Here is a 17,150-nt window from a genome sequence, read left to right on the forward strand (position 1 = left end):
AAGATAACGGAGTGTGTTTTTTAATTTGCTGGGTATTTCAGCTGGTCGAGTCAAAATATTGATTAGTAATCAGAAGTATTTCAGCATAACTCTACTCTCATTTTGGTCATCAAGAGTCTTTATCAGACATAATTATACACAGAACTGTATTGGAATGTATGAAGAACTTTATTGAGAACTTAGAGGTGTAGCTGGTTTCATGGCTCTGAAACAAGACCATGTTTTCATTGTGTTCAGGTCTGAATGTCTCCAGTGTAGACTCATCCAGATACAATTACATGTACTTCAGACATAACAGTGAACTGTTCTTTGTCGACAGCGGAGAGACGAACGGAGAGTGAAGTCTACAGACATTCGGTTAATAGACTTTGGGTCAGCAACATTCGACCACGAACACCACAGCACAATAGTGTCAACAAGGCATTACCGAGCTCCAGAGGTTATACTAGGTAATGTACTGCATGATAAGTTAACTGTATTGGACTATACTTATACTTACCCTTGTTATGCTCAGAGTTAGTATGAAATGTTATGTCATTCATTGTTATTAGACCGCCTCCATGTTCTAGTGGTAGAGTACCACCCGGAGAGCTAAAGGTGCAGGGTTCGATCCCCGGCAGCATCATACCAAAAGACGTGAAAAGATGGTACTTGTTCTTACCCTGTCTGGCGCTCGGCATAAAGGGGCTAAAACAAGGACTGGTCTGCTAGGAGTCAGTATACTGTGTCTCAGTGGGGTATTCATAAACTGTGGCATGGTATCTCAGTGTGCTAGTACTATGAATCGGCATCAGTTCGCACGCACACTCACACACAGAGTTCTTGTGTGTTAAATGTCAAGGTCGCTATTGTGAAGGACTGTTTTTCTGACCTGTGCTGTGTTTCAGAGCTGGGGTGGTCGCAACCATGTGATGTGTGGAGTATAGGCTGCATCATGTTTGAGCTGTACACTGGCTACACGTTATTCCAGGTGAGTATCTCACTCATCCGTTGACAGAACAGCGTACTTATCTGTCCCGAACAGTGATCAAATATCATGCATCCAATATATGTTAGGTTAAAACGCAATGATTGGGAATGCTTTTGAGTAAAACAAGAACATTACTTGTGCATTGGAATTGCCAAATCATTTTTTATAGCTTTTAACTCAGTATCTCTCGAGCAGAATTAAACCCCTTGTACCAAGATTCACAAGTAATGATTGAGGGAGAAATAATTATTTGCTGTGTATGCCCTGCACAAGAATGTCATCGTCTTTAATCTGCTGTGTCGTGTATTCACTGTAAGGGAGATAACTCTAACTCTATTTGTGTAGCCAAGTTCCAGAGTCCTTGAGAGCAGAAATCGAAGTAACAAGGATTACTTGATTGTATTATTGTTCTAGCGTTATTGTTCAGATCCTGCTTGTACTGAAGTATTTTGGGATATCCATCAGTCTGTTAGTACATTCATCAAACAAGTGGTGGCGCTCCCGTTGAGGCAAACATCTGATGATCAGGCCCTAGATGAGTTGAAGGATCTTTGATTGGCCTACCAACTAAACTTTGACTGTAACCTGATTTACTCCTTCCAGACACATGACAACAAGGAGCATTTGGCAATGATGGAGCGGATTCTTGGCTCCCTACCCTACAGAATGGCAAAGAAAACGAAGTAAGCAAAACACTATGGCATTCTATACACTGTAATCTCAGTACACAGGATCACTGGTGTCCGATCTTGATGCGTCATCAGAAATGGTTCTTTTCAATAAATACAATTCAGAAAAAGTTCTATCATGAATTTAGTTCTGTTAGTTCTTACTCTAGATTTTGATTAGGGTATATTGAAATACTTGATTTTGTATTTTGAGAAATGATATGTATTTTCTGTTTATCCTTTTATCAAGAAGGGATGTATTTTTAGTGTCATTGCTCAGTATTTGACTTTTTTTATGACTTGACTGCCCTATGAAATAATAATGAAAGTACTTAACGGGCGGATTGGCAGAGCTGCTACATCATGCCTCCAGGTGACCCTGAAGATCCGGGGTAGAATAGGTCTTCAGCAACCCATGCTTGCCATTAAAGGCGACTATGCTTGTCGTAAGAAGCGACTAAGGGGATCAGGTGGTCAGGCTCGCTGACTAGGTTGATGCGTGTCATCATATCCGAATTGTGAGGATCGATGCTGATGATGTCAAACACTGGATTGTCTGGTCCAGAATCGATTATTTAAAGACCGCCGTCATAAAGCTGGAATATTGCTGAGTGCAGCGTTAAACAACAAGCAAACAAACAAAGTTAGTGGTGGCTGGTAGCAAATGTCATGTTTAGATCATTATTGGTATCTGAACGTATACAGTAACACATGACTGCTACAGACACCTATTTAACTGTCAGTAATGACTCAATATGCAAGTTTGTTATTTGAATCACTTGAATCACACATGTAGCATAAGTTAGATATTCAATGAATCTCAATACATGTTTACTTTTCTCTACAACAGAAGTGAATACTTGATACATTGACAAAGCCTTTGTGCAGGCCCTTTGACTGCCTGATGTGAATCAAGGGTTCGAACTTGACGTGTCTTCACCAGTAGGGATGAGTTGAGGGAGTGAGGGTCCCCTGTAGTATGCATTCTGTGACTACATGGGGGAAGAAACACTGCCTCATCTGGGTTGGTGTCTTCATTACCCAGTTCTGTGGATAGGTGCCCACTTCATCCAGCATTGGTTGGCATGGTCCTGACATCTATTTGCAATCATCAAGATAGATAATGCTGACCATGGCAATAAACTCTTGTCATTTACTCCTTTAGTCACATCAACCTTACCAGCTAGGTTCGAAGTTGCCATCAGTCCGCTAGTCTGAGGGCCGGCCATCTTGTAGACTTCCACTTTTACCATTAGATGGATGACAACTCAGTAGCTGGCCCCGTTCCACAAGGCGATGGTAGCACTACAACCATCATAAGTCTATGAAGTGTGGGAGTTATGATCATCTTAGCTCTACAGTCACTTTGTGGAACAGGGCCCAGATCATTTTGAGGACCATTGAAACTGAACGTTTCTAACCGTGTTGTCATGCACATTTTGTTTACAACAATGAAAGAGGATAAACATTAATCAAAAGTAATTCTCAGATGGGTTATTGACATGCAAATGGTCTTTTTCACCCTAAAGAACAAATTACTTCTGGCACGGTCGCCTTGACTGGGACCCGACCACGTCCGCAGGGCGATATGTCCGCGAGAACTGCAAGCCCCTCTATGTAAGTATGTGGGCATGCAACCTGGACCTACGTATGCATGCCTGGTCCATGATGTGCTAGGTAGAGTGTTCATCATTGTTCAGTGTACTGTTGAACAGGAGGAAATGGACAGTTCCTATCTGCAACACCCAATTCCAAAGACTGGCACAAAGGTTCTCTTTTCTTTCGAACTCTTTTGGGAAAATAAAATAATAACTTATTACAATATATTTTTCTTTGAAAAAAAGGAAATATATATTATTCATTATTGTGAATGTTAAATTCAGAAAGAAGTTGCTGAAGAAATAGGAAGATTTTGAAACTATTCATACAATAGATCAGAATGTTGTCCAGTTTCAAGAAGAAGGTAACTGTCGATAAGAAGCTCCCCCATCCTGAATGTTCCCAGCATGCCTGGCAGTTCTTGTTGTGTGCTGCATGGGTCACACCGCTTGTATTTTCTTTTATTTTATTTTTGAAGAAAGCAAAAGTATTTCTACCATGGTCGATTTGAATGGGAGGAGAAGAGTTCAGCAGGCCGCTATGTTCGAGATAATTGTAAACCACTCAGGGTAAGACTCGATGATCTCTTAGTTCAGACTGTAGCAAGAAACAGCTGCAGTACACCATCTAGATATCACCTTCTTGTAGTATCAGCTGCTGATGAACTGGCTCAGTTATCAAGACTGAGAGGCTGGAAGATGAGCTTGGACAGGATATTGGTGGGCTGAGTTTACCTATAGGGAAGGAAATTTGATTTTTTTATTTTGGATGGTGACTGCATGTTGTGGTTTGACTAATGTGTGAACATGTTTCTGTGATCATTTTAGAATAAAGCATAGTTTGTAGTAGGCTTCAGTTGTACATGCCATTGCAAGATTTGCAGTATTTCCAAGCTGTGATGAGTTGCACCCTTTTTGTTCATCACATTGACAGACAATTAAAACCTTTAGTTTCAGAAATTATCTTTCATTACAATTTGTTCTATATTTGGGATGGAGTTTTTTTTTGGGGGGGGTGCTGTCATTCTTTGGAATAAAGGGCCAGAAATGGAAGATGATTTCCCTCATCTGCTTATATCTGTGGTCCATTAGCTTCACTGTTCTGGTAGTACTGAATATGAATAATTAAGGCTTCAGGCTAAAGATAATTCAGGGTGGAACTGACCACTGTTGGATTCATTCAGCTTAGTCATTCACCACATGGTAGACTTGCAAGTGTGTTACAGTTCACTTGACCTATCAAGAACTGTATCTTGTACAGTGCATTTGTGTCTCTGTTATATATGGAACATTAGCACTAGTTTAAGATGGCCTGCTCTCCACAGTCAGGGGCCTGCATTGTGAAGGTGGGACACCTGGGTGGCACACCTGCCGCATTCCCCCGCCCCCCACAATCACAGCACGATGCGTCCTATTACCCAAAACTAAACATGTTACCATTGTGTGGCTCAGATGAGCCAGAACTAAACTAAGTTATTCATTAAAATGACTGAGGCTTTCTAAAAGAAACTGAGATACCGTAAATAATGTCATGGGCTTTGTGACCTGTAAATAGTGCTGTGTGGAAAATTAGGCACTGTAAATAGTGCTGTGTGGAAAATTAGGCACTGTAAATAGTGCTGTGTGGAAAATGAGGCACTATGAATAGTTCTGTCAGGAAAAGAAGGCACTGTGAGTAATTCTGTCTGGAAAATTAGGCACTGTAAATAGTGCTGTGTGGAAAATTAGGCACTGTAAATAGTGCTGTGTGGAAAATGAGGCACTATGAATAGTTCTGTCTGGAAAAGAAGGCACTGTGAGTAATTCTGTCTGGAAAATTAGGCACTGTAAATAGTGCTGTGTGGAAAATTAGGCACTGTAAATAGTGCTGTGTGGAAAAGAAGGCACTGTAAATAGTGCTGTGTGGAAAATGAGGCACTATAAATTGTTCTGTCTGGAAAAGAAAGCACTGTGAATAGTTCTGTCTGGAAAATGAGGCACTGTGAATAGTTCTGTCTGGAAAATGAGGCACTGTGAATAGTGATGTGCAGAAAAAGGCACTGTAAATAGTGCTGTGTGAAAAATGATGTGGATATTTTTAGGGTTGTTATTGCTGGTTTGGACATCACAGAAACAGGATTGTTTGAAGGACATGGCACTGCATGTTGTGGAGGCGAGGCCATCTTTAACCATGTTTGTTGAACTTTTCAGCTTTCATACATATGCCTGACTTTGTTTTCAGTTTGTATGCTTTACACCACCAGTGTTGATGTTGGCGGCAGCCTGAAGACCGCTGCATGTTGTTACTTGCAGCCGATGTGTGATATGCTTACACCACTACGTCCATCCTGGCATGAACACACCAATACATCCCTGTCAGTACACCCCTGTCAGTACACCCCTGTCAACTTATGCACCTGTATAATCCCCTGATGAAGACTGCTCCCAAATGGATTTGCTTGATACCTCCATGTTCCATAACTCAGTACTATGTTGCTGAGTTGTCCCAAACATTAGGTTTTATATTAAAGACATTTCTGACTTGAAAATAAGTTCTTCAGGGAATAGCATCCATTTAAGCTTTTCAGGATGATTTACACCTTTCATGGAAAGACAAGTTTCATGTGTCAAGGAAAGGGCTGATTTTGCATGCACAGATATGTTTTATTACGATTGGATCATGTCAGTCTGGTCATTGCTGTTGTCAGTTGACGTTTCGTATTACTGCATGGATCGTTCATGTTACTAATGTGTCCGAGTATCTCATCCTCGGTGCAGTACTTGGTTCATTGAGCTTTAAGCTGGTATGCATAAGCTTCACTTTTACTTGATTATTCAGTCATTCATCTCAAGTACATGTGTATTACAATACCCAATATTACAAGTCCCACCAGCATTTGGAACACTCTACCCCTTGCTCCTGAGTTAGTAGTACACTGCCAGTCTTTATTCTGCTGCTGTTGTGATGTTATCTAGTCCACTAGATTTAGTGCCAGTTGAAGTTCAAAACATTTTTAGAAAATATAATTTCAATTTTTACAAGACTTAAAGTTTAGTTAGCATACATGTTTATTTTACTTTGCCATCAATTGTGTAATGAATTTAAGTTTAAAAATTCTGAAGCCCTCTTCAAGTAGATTCTCTTTGGTCTTCAGTTATTAGGGCCTATACATTTATCATTAAGTAGTCTTTTAATGATGTTGGGGCATATATGAAAAGATATTTTCAGCACAAGCAGTAAATTATGCAGAATGTAGACTGGCATTCCCTGCAGTACAAACTGTAATAACTGCTTAGAATAGATGTGCACTTAAAACTATTCTTGAAATTTTGTCTTGGATAAGATTTGGCTTAAGAACCTTGCCAAAGTGTGAGTTAATGCTCCAACAGTTTGAGGTATTGCAGGGATGTGTTGGTGTGTTGCTCCACCCAGTAGACTAAACTCCTTGTTATTGATGTTGTATTTCCTTTCAGCACGGCCTGCGAGATAAAGGCGTAGACGACATCCAACTTTTTGATCTCATCGAAAAGATGTTGGACTATATGCCCGAACAGCGCACCACACTGAAGGAAGCGCTTAAACACCCCTACTTCAAGCCCTACTATCGCGAGGACACCCCACCCTCCCTCCCGTCCTCAGAGTGCCCACCCTACGAATCTTGTGATGGTAGTGACACTAACAGCCTGTTAGCTGCTACCCCTTCTTGCATGAAAAAAAGTGCCCCCAGCAGCTCCCACTCACCGTTCTCCGACACTGACGATGCTATGAACGATAAGGCTACCAGTTTTACTCTGCCATTAGTCAAAGACTCGGGCTTTCATTCCCCTCACACCGAGGAGCAATTGGCTGAACAGCCAACTGCAATCACTCATCCAGAAGTGATCATGCCAGATATTGAAGTTTCTTTCTCACTGTCAAGTCCTTCCGATCAAGAGCCTAGTTTGCAGACTGCCTTGTCTGACGGTCACACAACGACCTCGGACTCATTTGGTACTGATAGTCAAATGCCCGACAGTGAGGCCTCTCAGTTTGGAGTATCTGATTCAACTGATGGGTTGGGTGCAGTCAGTTCTCTTGCGCCGGACCGAAACCCGTCCAATGCAAGTACACCAGATCCTGCCCCAGATCTGTTGCTGAGTTTTCTCACAGATCCTTATCACAAGATGGCAACAATGACTTCAAATGAGAAGCCAGAATCTGATCGTTATTTGCCACCTGCTTCCGATCCTCAGCCTCCAACTCCAGAAACATTTGAGGAGGAGGAGGAGGAGGTGGAGGAGGACTCGGAAGCAGAGGAAGAACGTAGGAAAGCTGAAAACGATCCTTGGCTCAGATTAGCCAGATCCCATCCAGAAATAAACACTGATATTGATGAGTCTTGTCTCAATTTGAATGATGATTTCTGTGATCCAAGGTGATTGACGTGGAGCAGTCCATGTCCATTTTTGACCACAAGCACTGGTAAACTGAGTAGAAACAGCAAGTGATAGAAAGGTCGATTGAAAATATGACTTGTTAGGATTATATAAAGGTTGTGTGATAGTTGCTCACAGGGTACAACACCCAGAAATATAAAAATGTGCCTTGTCAAATTTCATATGTTATTCACTTTGGTTAACTTGATCATCCTCACTGTTGAACTTAACCAAGTTATTGGGCCATTGATCGGTTCACTGTTGAAGCTAATTATGTTGATCATTGGGTACTAGTTCCCTCTTGACAGATCCCACAGATGTGGTAAGGATGGTGTCGCAACCATCTTGAGGACTAGAGTCCCACTTGCTTTGTATTGTGATATGAATAACGTATATATCTCAGTGAAGCTGTGCTTGTACAGTTGACTCCAATTCCAGTGATTAAATGTGCTTTAGTCACTTTTTGTTGATATTCTACACTTTATCATTTGTTTATTATTTGTATATCACTTGTAATAAGTTGTGTGGATTGTATTAGCCAAAATATTGTGTTGCGGACTTGCTGTGTTTAAGTTGTGTATATTCATGAAACAAAATATGATTTATTGACTTGGTGCAATAAGGTCATGTACATTTAAGGAGATATTGTGACAGTGTAGGTATTGTGGAGGATAGGTACTTATTAAAAGATATAGGCCGACATCTTCGTCTACTTACATACTCTTCGCATGTTTCCGAGTATGTTACCTGCAGACAGTTGTTGAATCGCTGGAAATATTCAGCTGCTGACAACATTGTTAGATTTGAGGAGAAACAATCCATTGGTCAGCTCGGCCAGCTTGTGTTGAACAAAACTCATCCATATCAGTACGTATAATTCTTCATGTGGTCATTCTGTGCATGAGTATAGATGATTAACAGGGCCAGCGACTTTGAAATGAAGTAGGCCCTCTGCTGTTTCTGCTGGCCACGGGCCAAAGGTCCAACGGTTAATTGATCTCTGATCAATACATGAAGGCATTTAGTGTTGGCAGTATTGTTGACCATTTCGGTGTGTGACCTTGACTAAGCAACCCTTGACCTACCAGTATCCCATGCTTTGTGACCCCCGTGTTGCTTGTGACATTGCTATGTGGCTGCTTGTCCTTCAGTGTGTTGTGTAGCCAGTGCTATCAATCTAGACGTTCTTTTCACTTCTTAATCTAGCTCTTTATTTTCAGATTTTCTTCCAAGTCCTATTTTGTTCCTATCATTAGTACTGCAGCTGGTACGTCAGTTGCTTGCACACCTCCTGTGTATCAGTGCTTCGTCGTCGTCAGAGAGTCATGTATTGACATTGTGTGCTAGCTGTCTCCATGTCTACCACCTAATGTTTCATGTTGAGAAATTCTGTTGTGTTTTGGTTCAGTTCTGTAACCACTCTGGAATGGTTGATTCAAAATTTGCACTAAGTTATGGCAATGTGTATATATGTCTGTGGCATTTAAACTTAACATTGGCAGTTACAGTTCAATTCATGTTTGTGCTGAGTTCCTTCCCACAGAATTTCTCTGCATTGTTCGGATGTAAAGAAAGCAATGATATTGCATGTGCATGTACTCCGTTATGACATGTGGCCATCACTAATGACTACTAAACATTATTCCAGCGCTACATTAAGGACCCTGATAATGAAGAGCACAGACAGCTGTTTGACGTCATTGGCAAAATGCTGGAGTACGATCCCAGCAACCGAGTGAATCTCAAACAGTCTCTGCGACATGCGTTCTTCCGCAAATATTACGAAGAGGAATTGTTGAAAGAGCCTGATAACTCGCAAAGTAACGGCGACCGAGAAAGAAGCCATAGTTTGAGCAGGTGATGTGAAAGCTCGCTGCTCGACACTTGCAGCGCAAACTAGACTCGGTTCTCTAATGTTGGGTGGCATGGCTGCATTTACTAGGAGTAAACACTGTGTGAAGCTAGACACACATCCTTGCACGCTAAACCTTCAGTGGTTTGACCACAGTATGCATCCCAGCATTGTTGGCAGTTTCATCTATTGAAATTCATGTACATTTTACACCAAGCCCAGAACATGACCAGAGTTTCTAAATCCGAGGTCTCGACCAGCTAGCTTTATGGTGCAAGATTTGAAAGTATGTTAGACGCAAGCCACAAATCATTTACGTCACATGATTTGACATAAGAGTCAAACTGTTATCTGTGTCACCATGGTAACCTATACCAGCCACTCGACTTGTATTGCTGGTGCATGATGGGAGTGTGTGATCACTGTTACAACTGATGTGTGTAGTGCATCCTGCTGAATTCTCCATGATAGACTCACTGAATGGGGTGAGATAGTGCAATGTGTTTTCTTGTCCACAGCGATGGCAGTACAAGCAAAGACCTTCAACCTGAACAGGCCAGTTAGTTCACTTCCTGTGAATGTTTTATCTATGCAAATCAAGGTTTCAATCCACAGAATGTGAACCTCGGGTTTAGATGGCATGAAGTTGGATGGATTTGTACAACACTCGGCCCAAATCAAAATGTCACATCTATCCATTAGTTGGTTTTCAGTATTGTCACTGTGAAGTATTAAAATCATACAATATGCACAGTGCAGAATGTTGCCTGAGCATACTAAAATTATGAATTATGAGTAATATGGATCGGAATTATGTCAAAGTCCATTGACAAAAGTACAAAGTCCATCATGTGTGTCCCAGTGAGGTATATCTCTGCATGGCCTGCCTGAATCTGACATGACCACCAAGGAGAGTACCATGCCCCATTGTAATGTAGAACTCTAGTCCCCAGTACAATCCACAATGCATATCCTATTTGGAGCTACAAGCTGCCATGCCCCGAACACAATACCCTCAAACTGGCCCCCATGTCCCTAGATAGGTTTGTGTCTATGACTAGTTAATGCAAGTGAGGAGATTGTCACACAATTGTGAACCCCCACCCTGCATCCGAGTTCGTGCCCTTACATAGGCGCCATCTTGTTTCTTGTGTACTGCTGCTGTGGTGAACATGCTGCTCCATTCTGCCATCCAGGGAGTGTGCATCTGTTGTGCTGCACTACCAGAAATGCAGTGGCTGCTATGGGATACCTACCTTCTTAGATGTGGCAGGGGAGATAACTTCTTTATTGCATGTGTATGTAGGGGAGATAACTTCTTTATTGTATATGTATATATACAAGATGTCATTTTATTCTTGATAAGCCCTTATCAATGTCAGAAATAAACAAAACCTTTGCTAAGATATTAACGAAAACCTTTACTACAATAGTCACTCTAGATAACCTTATCACCACTGGGAATTAGTTTTATCACAGTTACCTGAAGCTGTGCTGAATTGGGCTTCCATGTATCTAGTCAGTGGTGACAACTTTGGTAATTTTCAAACATGTTCATATGCTTTGCTTGTACTGCGCTGTGTTGTTTGAAATATTCCTGTTCATATCACAGGGCTTGAAATTAGGGGTGGCAAGAAGTAAAAAGGAGGAAAAGAAAGAAATACCAAAAACAACTTTTGCTGCAAAACAGATATGGAAAGTGACTGTTACTGGCGTTTTGTTCAGTCAGTAAATTTCATTTGAACCAAACATCCCAAATGCAATAACATGATTTTGGGGTAGTGATTGATGCCACGCAAATGGAAATGCTGTAGACAAAGAACTGGTTAGAGGACGCTTCTGTTTGCGCAGACCATAATTTCTAGCCCTGTACCTTGTGGAGAGTTGCATGTTCATCGACATTGCCATTATCAGGGACATATACACTAACTTGGCCTCACTGTATTTATGATATTGTAAGTAACTTGGGTTTCTATAGGTGAGAGAAATTCATCCAATCAAATATTCTCAGAAATTGGGGTTTTATTTATAAATAGTTGGAATTCCAACTTTTGATCAATGTTTGAATATTCAAACATTACTGTAATAGTTATAGTAATATCAGCTATGGAAACCCTGGGAATGAGAGAGGGTCTTAACATTTAGACGTAAATAGTCAAGTTGTAAGCATGATGTATATTGAGCTGTTATACTTGTCAAAAACTGCAGGTTGGATGTCTCTGTTGACAAAATACACTATTGAGTATTTTCCTATGAGCTATTTATGTGACTGGGGATGTGTTGGATCTGATGCAACAATCCCCATCTGGTTGGTTCCTCATGTTATCATTCATATATTTATTACACTAACATTATTTCATTGCATAATCATTCAACTGCACATGTAATATTTCAAACCCATTGATACAAACATATTTCCAAACCATTTCCATCATACAAGATTAATAAAAACAAATATCTTGTTTGCACAGAAATTACAGAAAATGTCTATTCTGCCTCTATGAATAAAATATAACCTCCCTAGATGTATAAGACTTAGGTCAAGTTAGTATTCAGTTTAGAACATATGCAATTGATTGTTTATGAAGTTGTTCATGTTTACACAGATAAATATATTTAAATCTAAATAAGGAAGATATATCAAGACATGTTTCATTGACCAAATGTAGGATCTCGAATGACCATTGTATATTTGTAGATATGTAAAAGTGTGTATAGAATTCAGGTTCTTACTGCCCAATGTTTTAGTTTGTACAGTGTGTATCTAACAGGGTTTTACAGATCTCCTGCTTGTAGAATGTCTATACTCCCTATCTCAACAAACTTGGAATTCAAGCAAATACTCTGAAACACAGAGACTGCCAATTGTTGTTATGTGTTAATCTTCTAGAAGTACTTTATTCTTGACATTCATTGTCATCATTCGACCATCACCATCAGTAAAATATTTAACATTATTCTTGAAAAAATCGGAAACCTTTTTTGAAAATATTACCAAACAGCCAACTTTTCACCCACTTTGAAGCAAGATTCCACATCCCGATGAAACATGTTGGTCTAGTTTTGTGGTAGCTGCGAGCTGTTGTTGTGTACATCACTGACGCAGTAAGAACCATCGTCACGCCTGTTCCCTCATGACATGTTTGCAATGGAGTGTTCTTCTCATCGGTGAATTTTGTGCTTAGCATTGTTGAAGAAATTTGATTGTTGTGAAATTTGTATGGTAAGAACAAGGTGCTATAGAAACTTAAACTAACAGTAGAATTGTTCCCGTATTCTTACTATCAATTACTAGGAATTTTCTTTTCAATTCATAAGTACATTTTCAGTGTCCTATGACTTTACGTGTATGTTGGTGTTGCCATGGTTATATTAATCAACTACACCGTAACCATTTTGTGGATGCTGAATTCTGGTTAATTCTGACATGGTGTCTTGTTGAGTTGCGTACTGTTGGTGACAGGGGTGTGCATCTTGCTTAGTAAGTCACCTGTATCTTCTGTATCAACTTCTAGTTACTGTTTCCCTCGTCTTTGTTAAACACAAAGATACTGCATCTTATAAGCTTCTTGCTGTGCCATCTATGTCAGTAATTCAAGGATTGTCTACTCATGTAATGACAAATTTAGGCATACTGATACCAAACTGTTTTAAGTGTTATTCCAGTATTACACTGTTGGTCAGGAGGAATGTTTTAGAAATATATTTTGATTTATTTTGTGATTTCCAGAATTAACTTAATATGAAATTACGCTGACTGGAGGTATCAGTATTGCTCGGGTTAACGTTAGTTGTAGATGATGAACATTTCTGAATGTGAAAGTTCATTTGTAATAAGGCTCGTAATTTCAAATAAAACAGGAGATCTTTGTACGTTGAAAAATATGTACCACATGCAGTATCTTCTGAATTCTAGCTTACGATCAATTGCTGAAGTGTCTATTATTTGTTATATTTCTATTGCTGACAGCTGTCATGAAATTGTTTGTTTTAACAATCTCTGAGTTGTTGGGGCATGGAATCCATGTCTTCAAGATTTCTCTGTGCAATAATATTAGTGTCCATGAACAGTGGCCTAGGTCAGGGGATTTGTAAGGGCCAAGCACATTATCTTTTCTTTGTCGGAATGTAGTGCTAACAGATGGAAACAATTTCTGGGCTGATTCCTGCATTCACAAAAGTGGTATGTGATGACTGAGAGGTCCAGTATTTCCCCCTGACTGAGGAGTATGTTAAACTGGCCAGTGTTGTAAGTGTATAATGTGTACTGTATAGACAGCTGTGTGTTGTGTGAGGAGAAGGTACTCCACCACCTCCATCCCTTCCTTCCTTTCCAAGATGGTAGAGGAAAACAGGGCGGGATAAACAGAACTGTCACAATGAATGCCTTGTATGGAAATTAAACATGTTTACAGTATATACCAAGCATTTGTCTTCTGTGGAATAACCTTCCCCATACAAAAGCAGTGCGCATAATATATATATATATACACACACACACACACACACACACACACACACACACACACACAAACAACTTCATTTGTTTAATGAAATTAGTCATTTCGCTGTATAGCCAGACACCTGGGTTAGAATAGGTCTTCAGCAATGCATGCTTGCCGTAAAAGGAGACTGTGCTTGTGGTAAGAGGCGACTAATGGGATCGGGTGGTCAGGATAGCTGACTTGGTTAATGCATGTCATCGTATGTCAATTGTGTGGATCGATGTTCATGATGTCAATCAATGGTTTGCCTGGTCCAGACTTGATTATTTACAGACGGCCGTCATATAGCTGAAATATTGCTGAGTGTGGCGTTAAGTAACAAACAAACAAAACTTTATGTCAGGAAATGTATACATTCTAAATCATGAATGAATATGTGAGTTGTTTGGTCTACAATGTCACCAAAGGACCAGCAGAAATACTTGAGTCACTAATTTTGCATCTACTTATGTTTTAGAAGCATGTGTATTGACAAAACGAACCAATTAATGACAGGTTACATGGAAAACAATTCTTTGAGCAAATGCTGAGAATTTCTGTGTGGCGACTTACCTTGTTTTGGAGGTGAGACACTTTTACCTGATGTAAACATTATCAAGAGCCATTAATTCATGAACGAAGGGCTGTAGCTTAAACATGCGTTAGTACCAGGGAATGTACTGCTAATATCTGATTAGAATTAACATATCTGTAGTACATCGTGAATGTACATTTAGTGACGTTTGTTGTACATGTAGCAACACCAGTATTTCTACCTACTAGTGTTTGAAAATTGTCACCTTAGATTCTATATAAGAAAATTGACATCAAGAAATGTGTGATGGTTCAGATAAACTGTCAAGGCATTTTGTCTTTAAATTCTTTCCACAATTGGATTAATTTTTTTGGTAGTTTTTACAAAAATTGTTGTTTTACCTGGGATTAGTCAAATACACATGGATTGTAAACACGTAAGCGTGCTGTCAAGAAAAGTATGTTACAATGGGGTGGAAGATGGCAATAATTTCGTAACCGTTCATGTTTAGAAATTACATTTGACGATTATGTAAATCGGTCTACAAAACGGCAGCTAAAAACCTTCCTTTGTGTTCATTGCCATATGGGAATTCAAATACATAAATATATAGTCTCAATATTTCGGCCTTCTGGCCTTCTGGCCTTCAAGCACACACTGAGTTTCGTACTACATTATTTGAGATCCTTTTTCAACTATTGCTCTTATATTGTTGAAATATTTTGCCTATTTACTATTTCTGTGCAAGAAAAAGGCATACAAATTCCAAACTGTCCGGTTTTTAACATCACACTGAGTATTGGTTTCAGCTCGCGACGTCTTAAAGCCTTATGATTGCAATCGTAGTCCTAAGGTTGACGCCCTGGATTAACTCGAGCCATGATTGCTTTGTGAAATGGGTGTAACGTCAGACTGAAGTAACCATAATTCTTAGTGGTTAAGGTTAACATTAGCTAAGGTCGTTTTGTATAATAGGCCCTTGACTGTCTACAATTAGCTCATGTGCAATCATTCCAAGAAAAGCTCATATGATAGCATTCCAAGAATAGCTCATATGATAGCATTCCAAGAATAGCTCATATGCTAACATTTCAAGAATAGCTCATGTGGGCCTGCCATGAAGTGTCGGTCGCCTTCTCAGTCATATCACAATAAGCTGCACATGGTTTCCAAACTCTGCACACTAATCCTGCACCAGGCAAATGGTGCACATCAGTCATGGATCTGTGACATCACATGTGATGCGTTCATGAGCATCGGTTTACGCAACATACCAGTATGTTCGTTTGTGCATCGAACCCATCTAAAATCTCATGAACATGAGTAAGTCTTCATATATTAACCAACATGTTTGATATTCGTGTTAGTTTTGGCGGTGATCTAATCTGCCTGGGAATCCCAGTTTAAGACTGAAGCCACTGCTCCAGGGCCGGAGTGTGCCAATCTTATAAGCTTAGTTAATAATAGATCAGACAGTAAGACTATGATGTGAAAACAATAGTAACTTATTGTGATGTAAGGAGTAACATTTTACCCATTCTGGCAAATCAGGATAAGAACTAAACTCAAAAGCTTAATAGCCCTTATTAAAACAATGGAGAAATGTGTTCGAGCCTGCAGGAATTTGTACCAGACCCGGGCTAGCAGGCTAGTAGGCTAGTGTTAAGTTCTAACCATTCAAATATTCCAGCAAAACATGTTTTCAATATTAAGCAAACGCCTTGGAAACATGTCTTAACAGACCAGTGTTTCCAAATGTGTTCCTGGTCAAAACCACTGTCAGAGCAGTGTATCACAGTGAGCTTTCCACGTTCTGTCCATGCTGGGGGGCGCAGTCGGGTAGCCTAGTGGTTAAAGCGTTCGCTCGTCACGCCGAAGACCCTGGTTCGAATCCCAACATGGGTACAATGTGTGAAGCCCATTTCTGGTGTCCCCCGCCATGACATTTCTGGAATATTGCAAAAAGCTGTGTAAAACCAAACTCACTCGCTCACTCACTGTCCATGATGGACACCCTACCTGAACTAATACCTAATCACTCCCCAACCACACCAGCCCCTCCCTGGAACAACCGGAGTTGATAAGGGATGTGCACAATGACCAAGACACTAAGAAACTGTGAAATCCCTTCAGACTTTCCCATAATTCAATGTCTAGCAGCACAATGTTTATCCAATAATTTTCTTAACTGAAATCAAAGGGCAATTCAGACTACACCAACTTGAGAAAGTGTTATTCAGGTTCTGTTAGTTGTTAACGCCTCACTCAGCGTTATTCCAGCTGTAACCTAGCTCTATCTGTAAATAATAGTCTGGACCGGTCAATCCAGTGATTGACATTATGCGCATCCATCTAGGCAACTGGGATATGATGACATGCATCAACTTAGTCAGCGAGCCTGACCACCCGACCCCGTTAGTCGTTTATATAAAAAAGAGAAAACTGTACCTCTGTATAGGACTAGCGGATTCGTGGCCATGTATGTCCCTCATATATCATTCGAGTTTGTCTCAAAAAGAAGAAATGGTGGGGATGAGTTCAGGGTATTTGCCGTAATACAATGGAGACCTAAACACTGGATAATCCCGGACGCCATTAAGTAAACCTCCATCGTTTAAACTATCACGATGATGTCACGCTATTGTTGC

General features: G+C 40.1%; 1 protein-coding gene across 3 annotated transcripts in view; it reads left to right on the top strand.

Annotated features, from left to right (window-relative positions):
* LOC139475202 (dual specificity protein kinase CLK2-like) overlaps positions 1-11,130 on the top strand; it is a 74,450-nt gene extending 63,320 nt beyond the window's left edge. For 2 of the 3 annotated variants that reach the window (XM_071258458.1, XM_071258461.1), the window contains 5 exons: positions 320-449; positions 888-970; positions 1,574-1,653; positions 3,168-3,255; positions 6,690-9,371. In XM_071258458.1, the coding sequence (XP_071114559.1) occupies positions 320-449; positions 888-970; positions 1,574-1,653; positions 3,168-3,255; positions 6,690-7,634 (1,326 nt within the window). In that variant the 3' untranslated portion in view covers positions 7,635-9,371. Of the gene's footprint in view, positions 1-319; positions 450-887; positions 971-1,573; positions 1,654-3,167; positions 3,256-3,715; positions 3,807-6,689 lie in introns of all 3 variants that reach the window. The other variant, XM_071258466.1, reaches the window with a different exon arrangement.
* The last annotated feature ends 6,020 nt before the right edge of the window (positions 11,131-17,150 follow it).

The sequence above is a fragment of the Haliotis cracherodii genome, unplaced genomic scaffold (genome assembly GCF_022045235.1).
Source record: "Haliotis cracherodii isolate W230 unplaced genomic scaffold, xgHalCrac1.p SCAF_1, whole genome shotgun sequence".
Lineage (NCBI taxonomy): Eukaryota > Metazoa > Mollusca > Gastropoda > Lepetellida > Haliotidae > Haliotis > Haliotis cracherodii.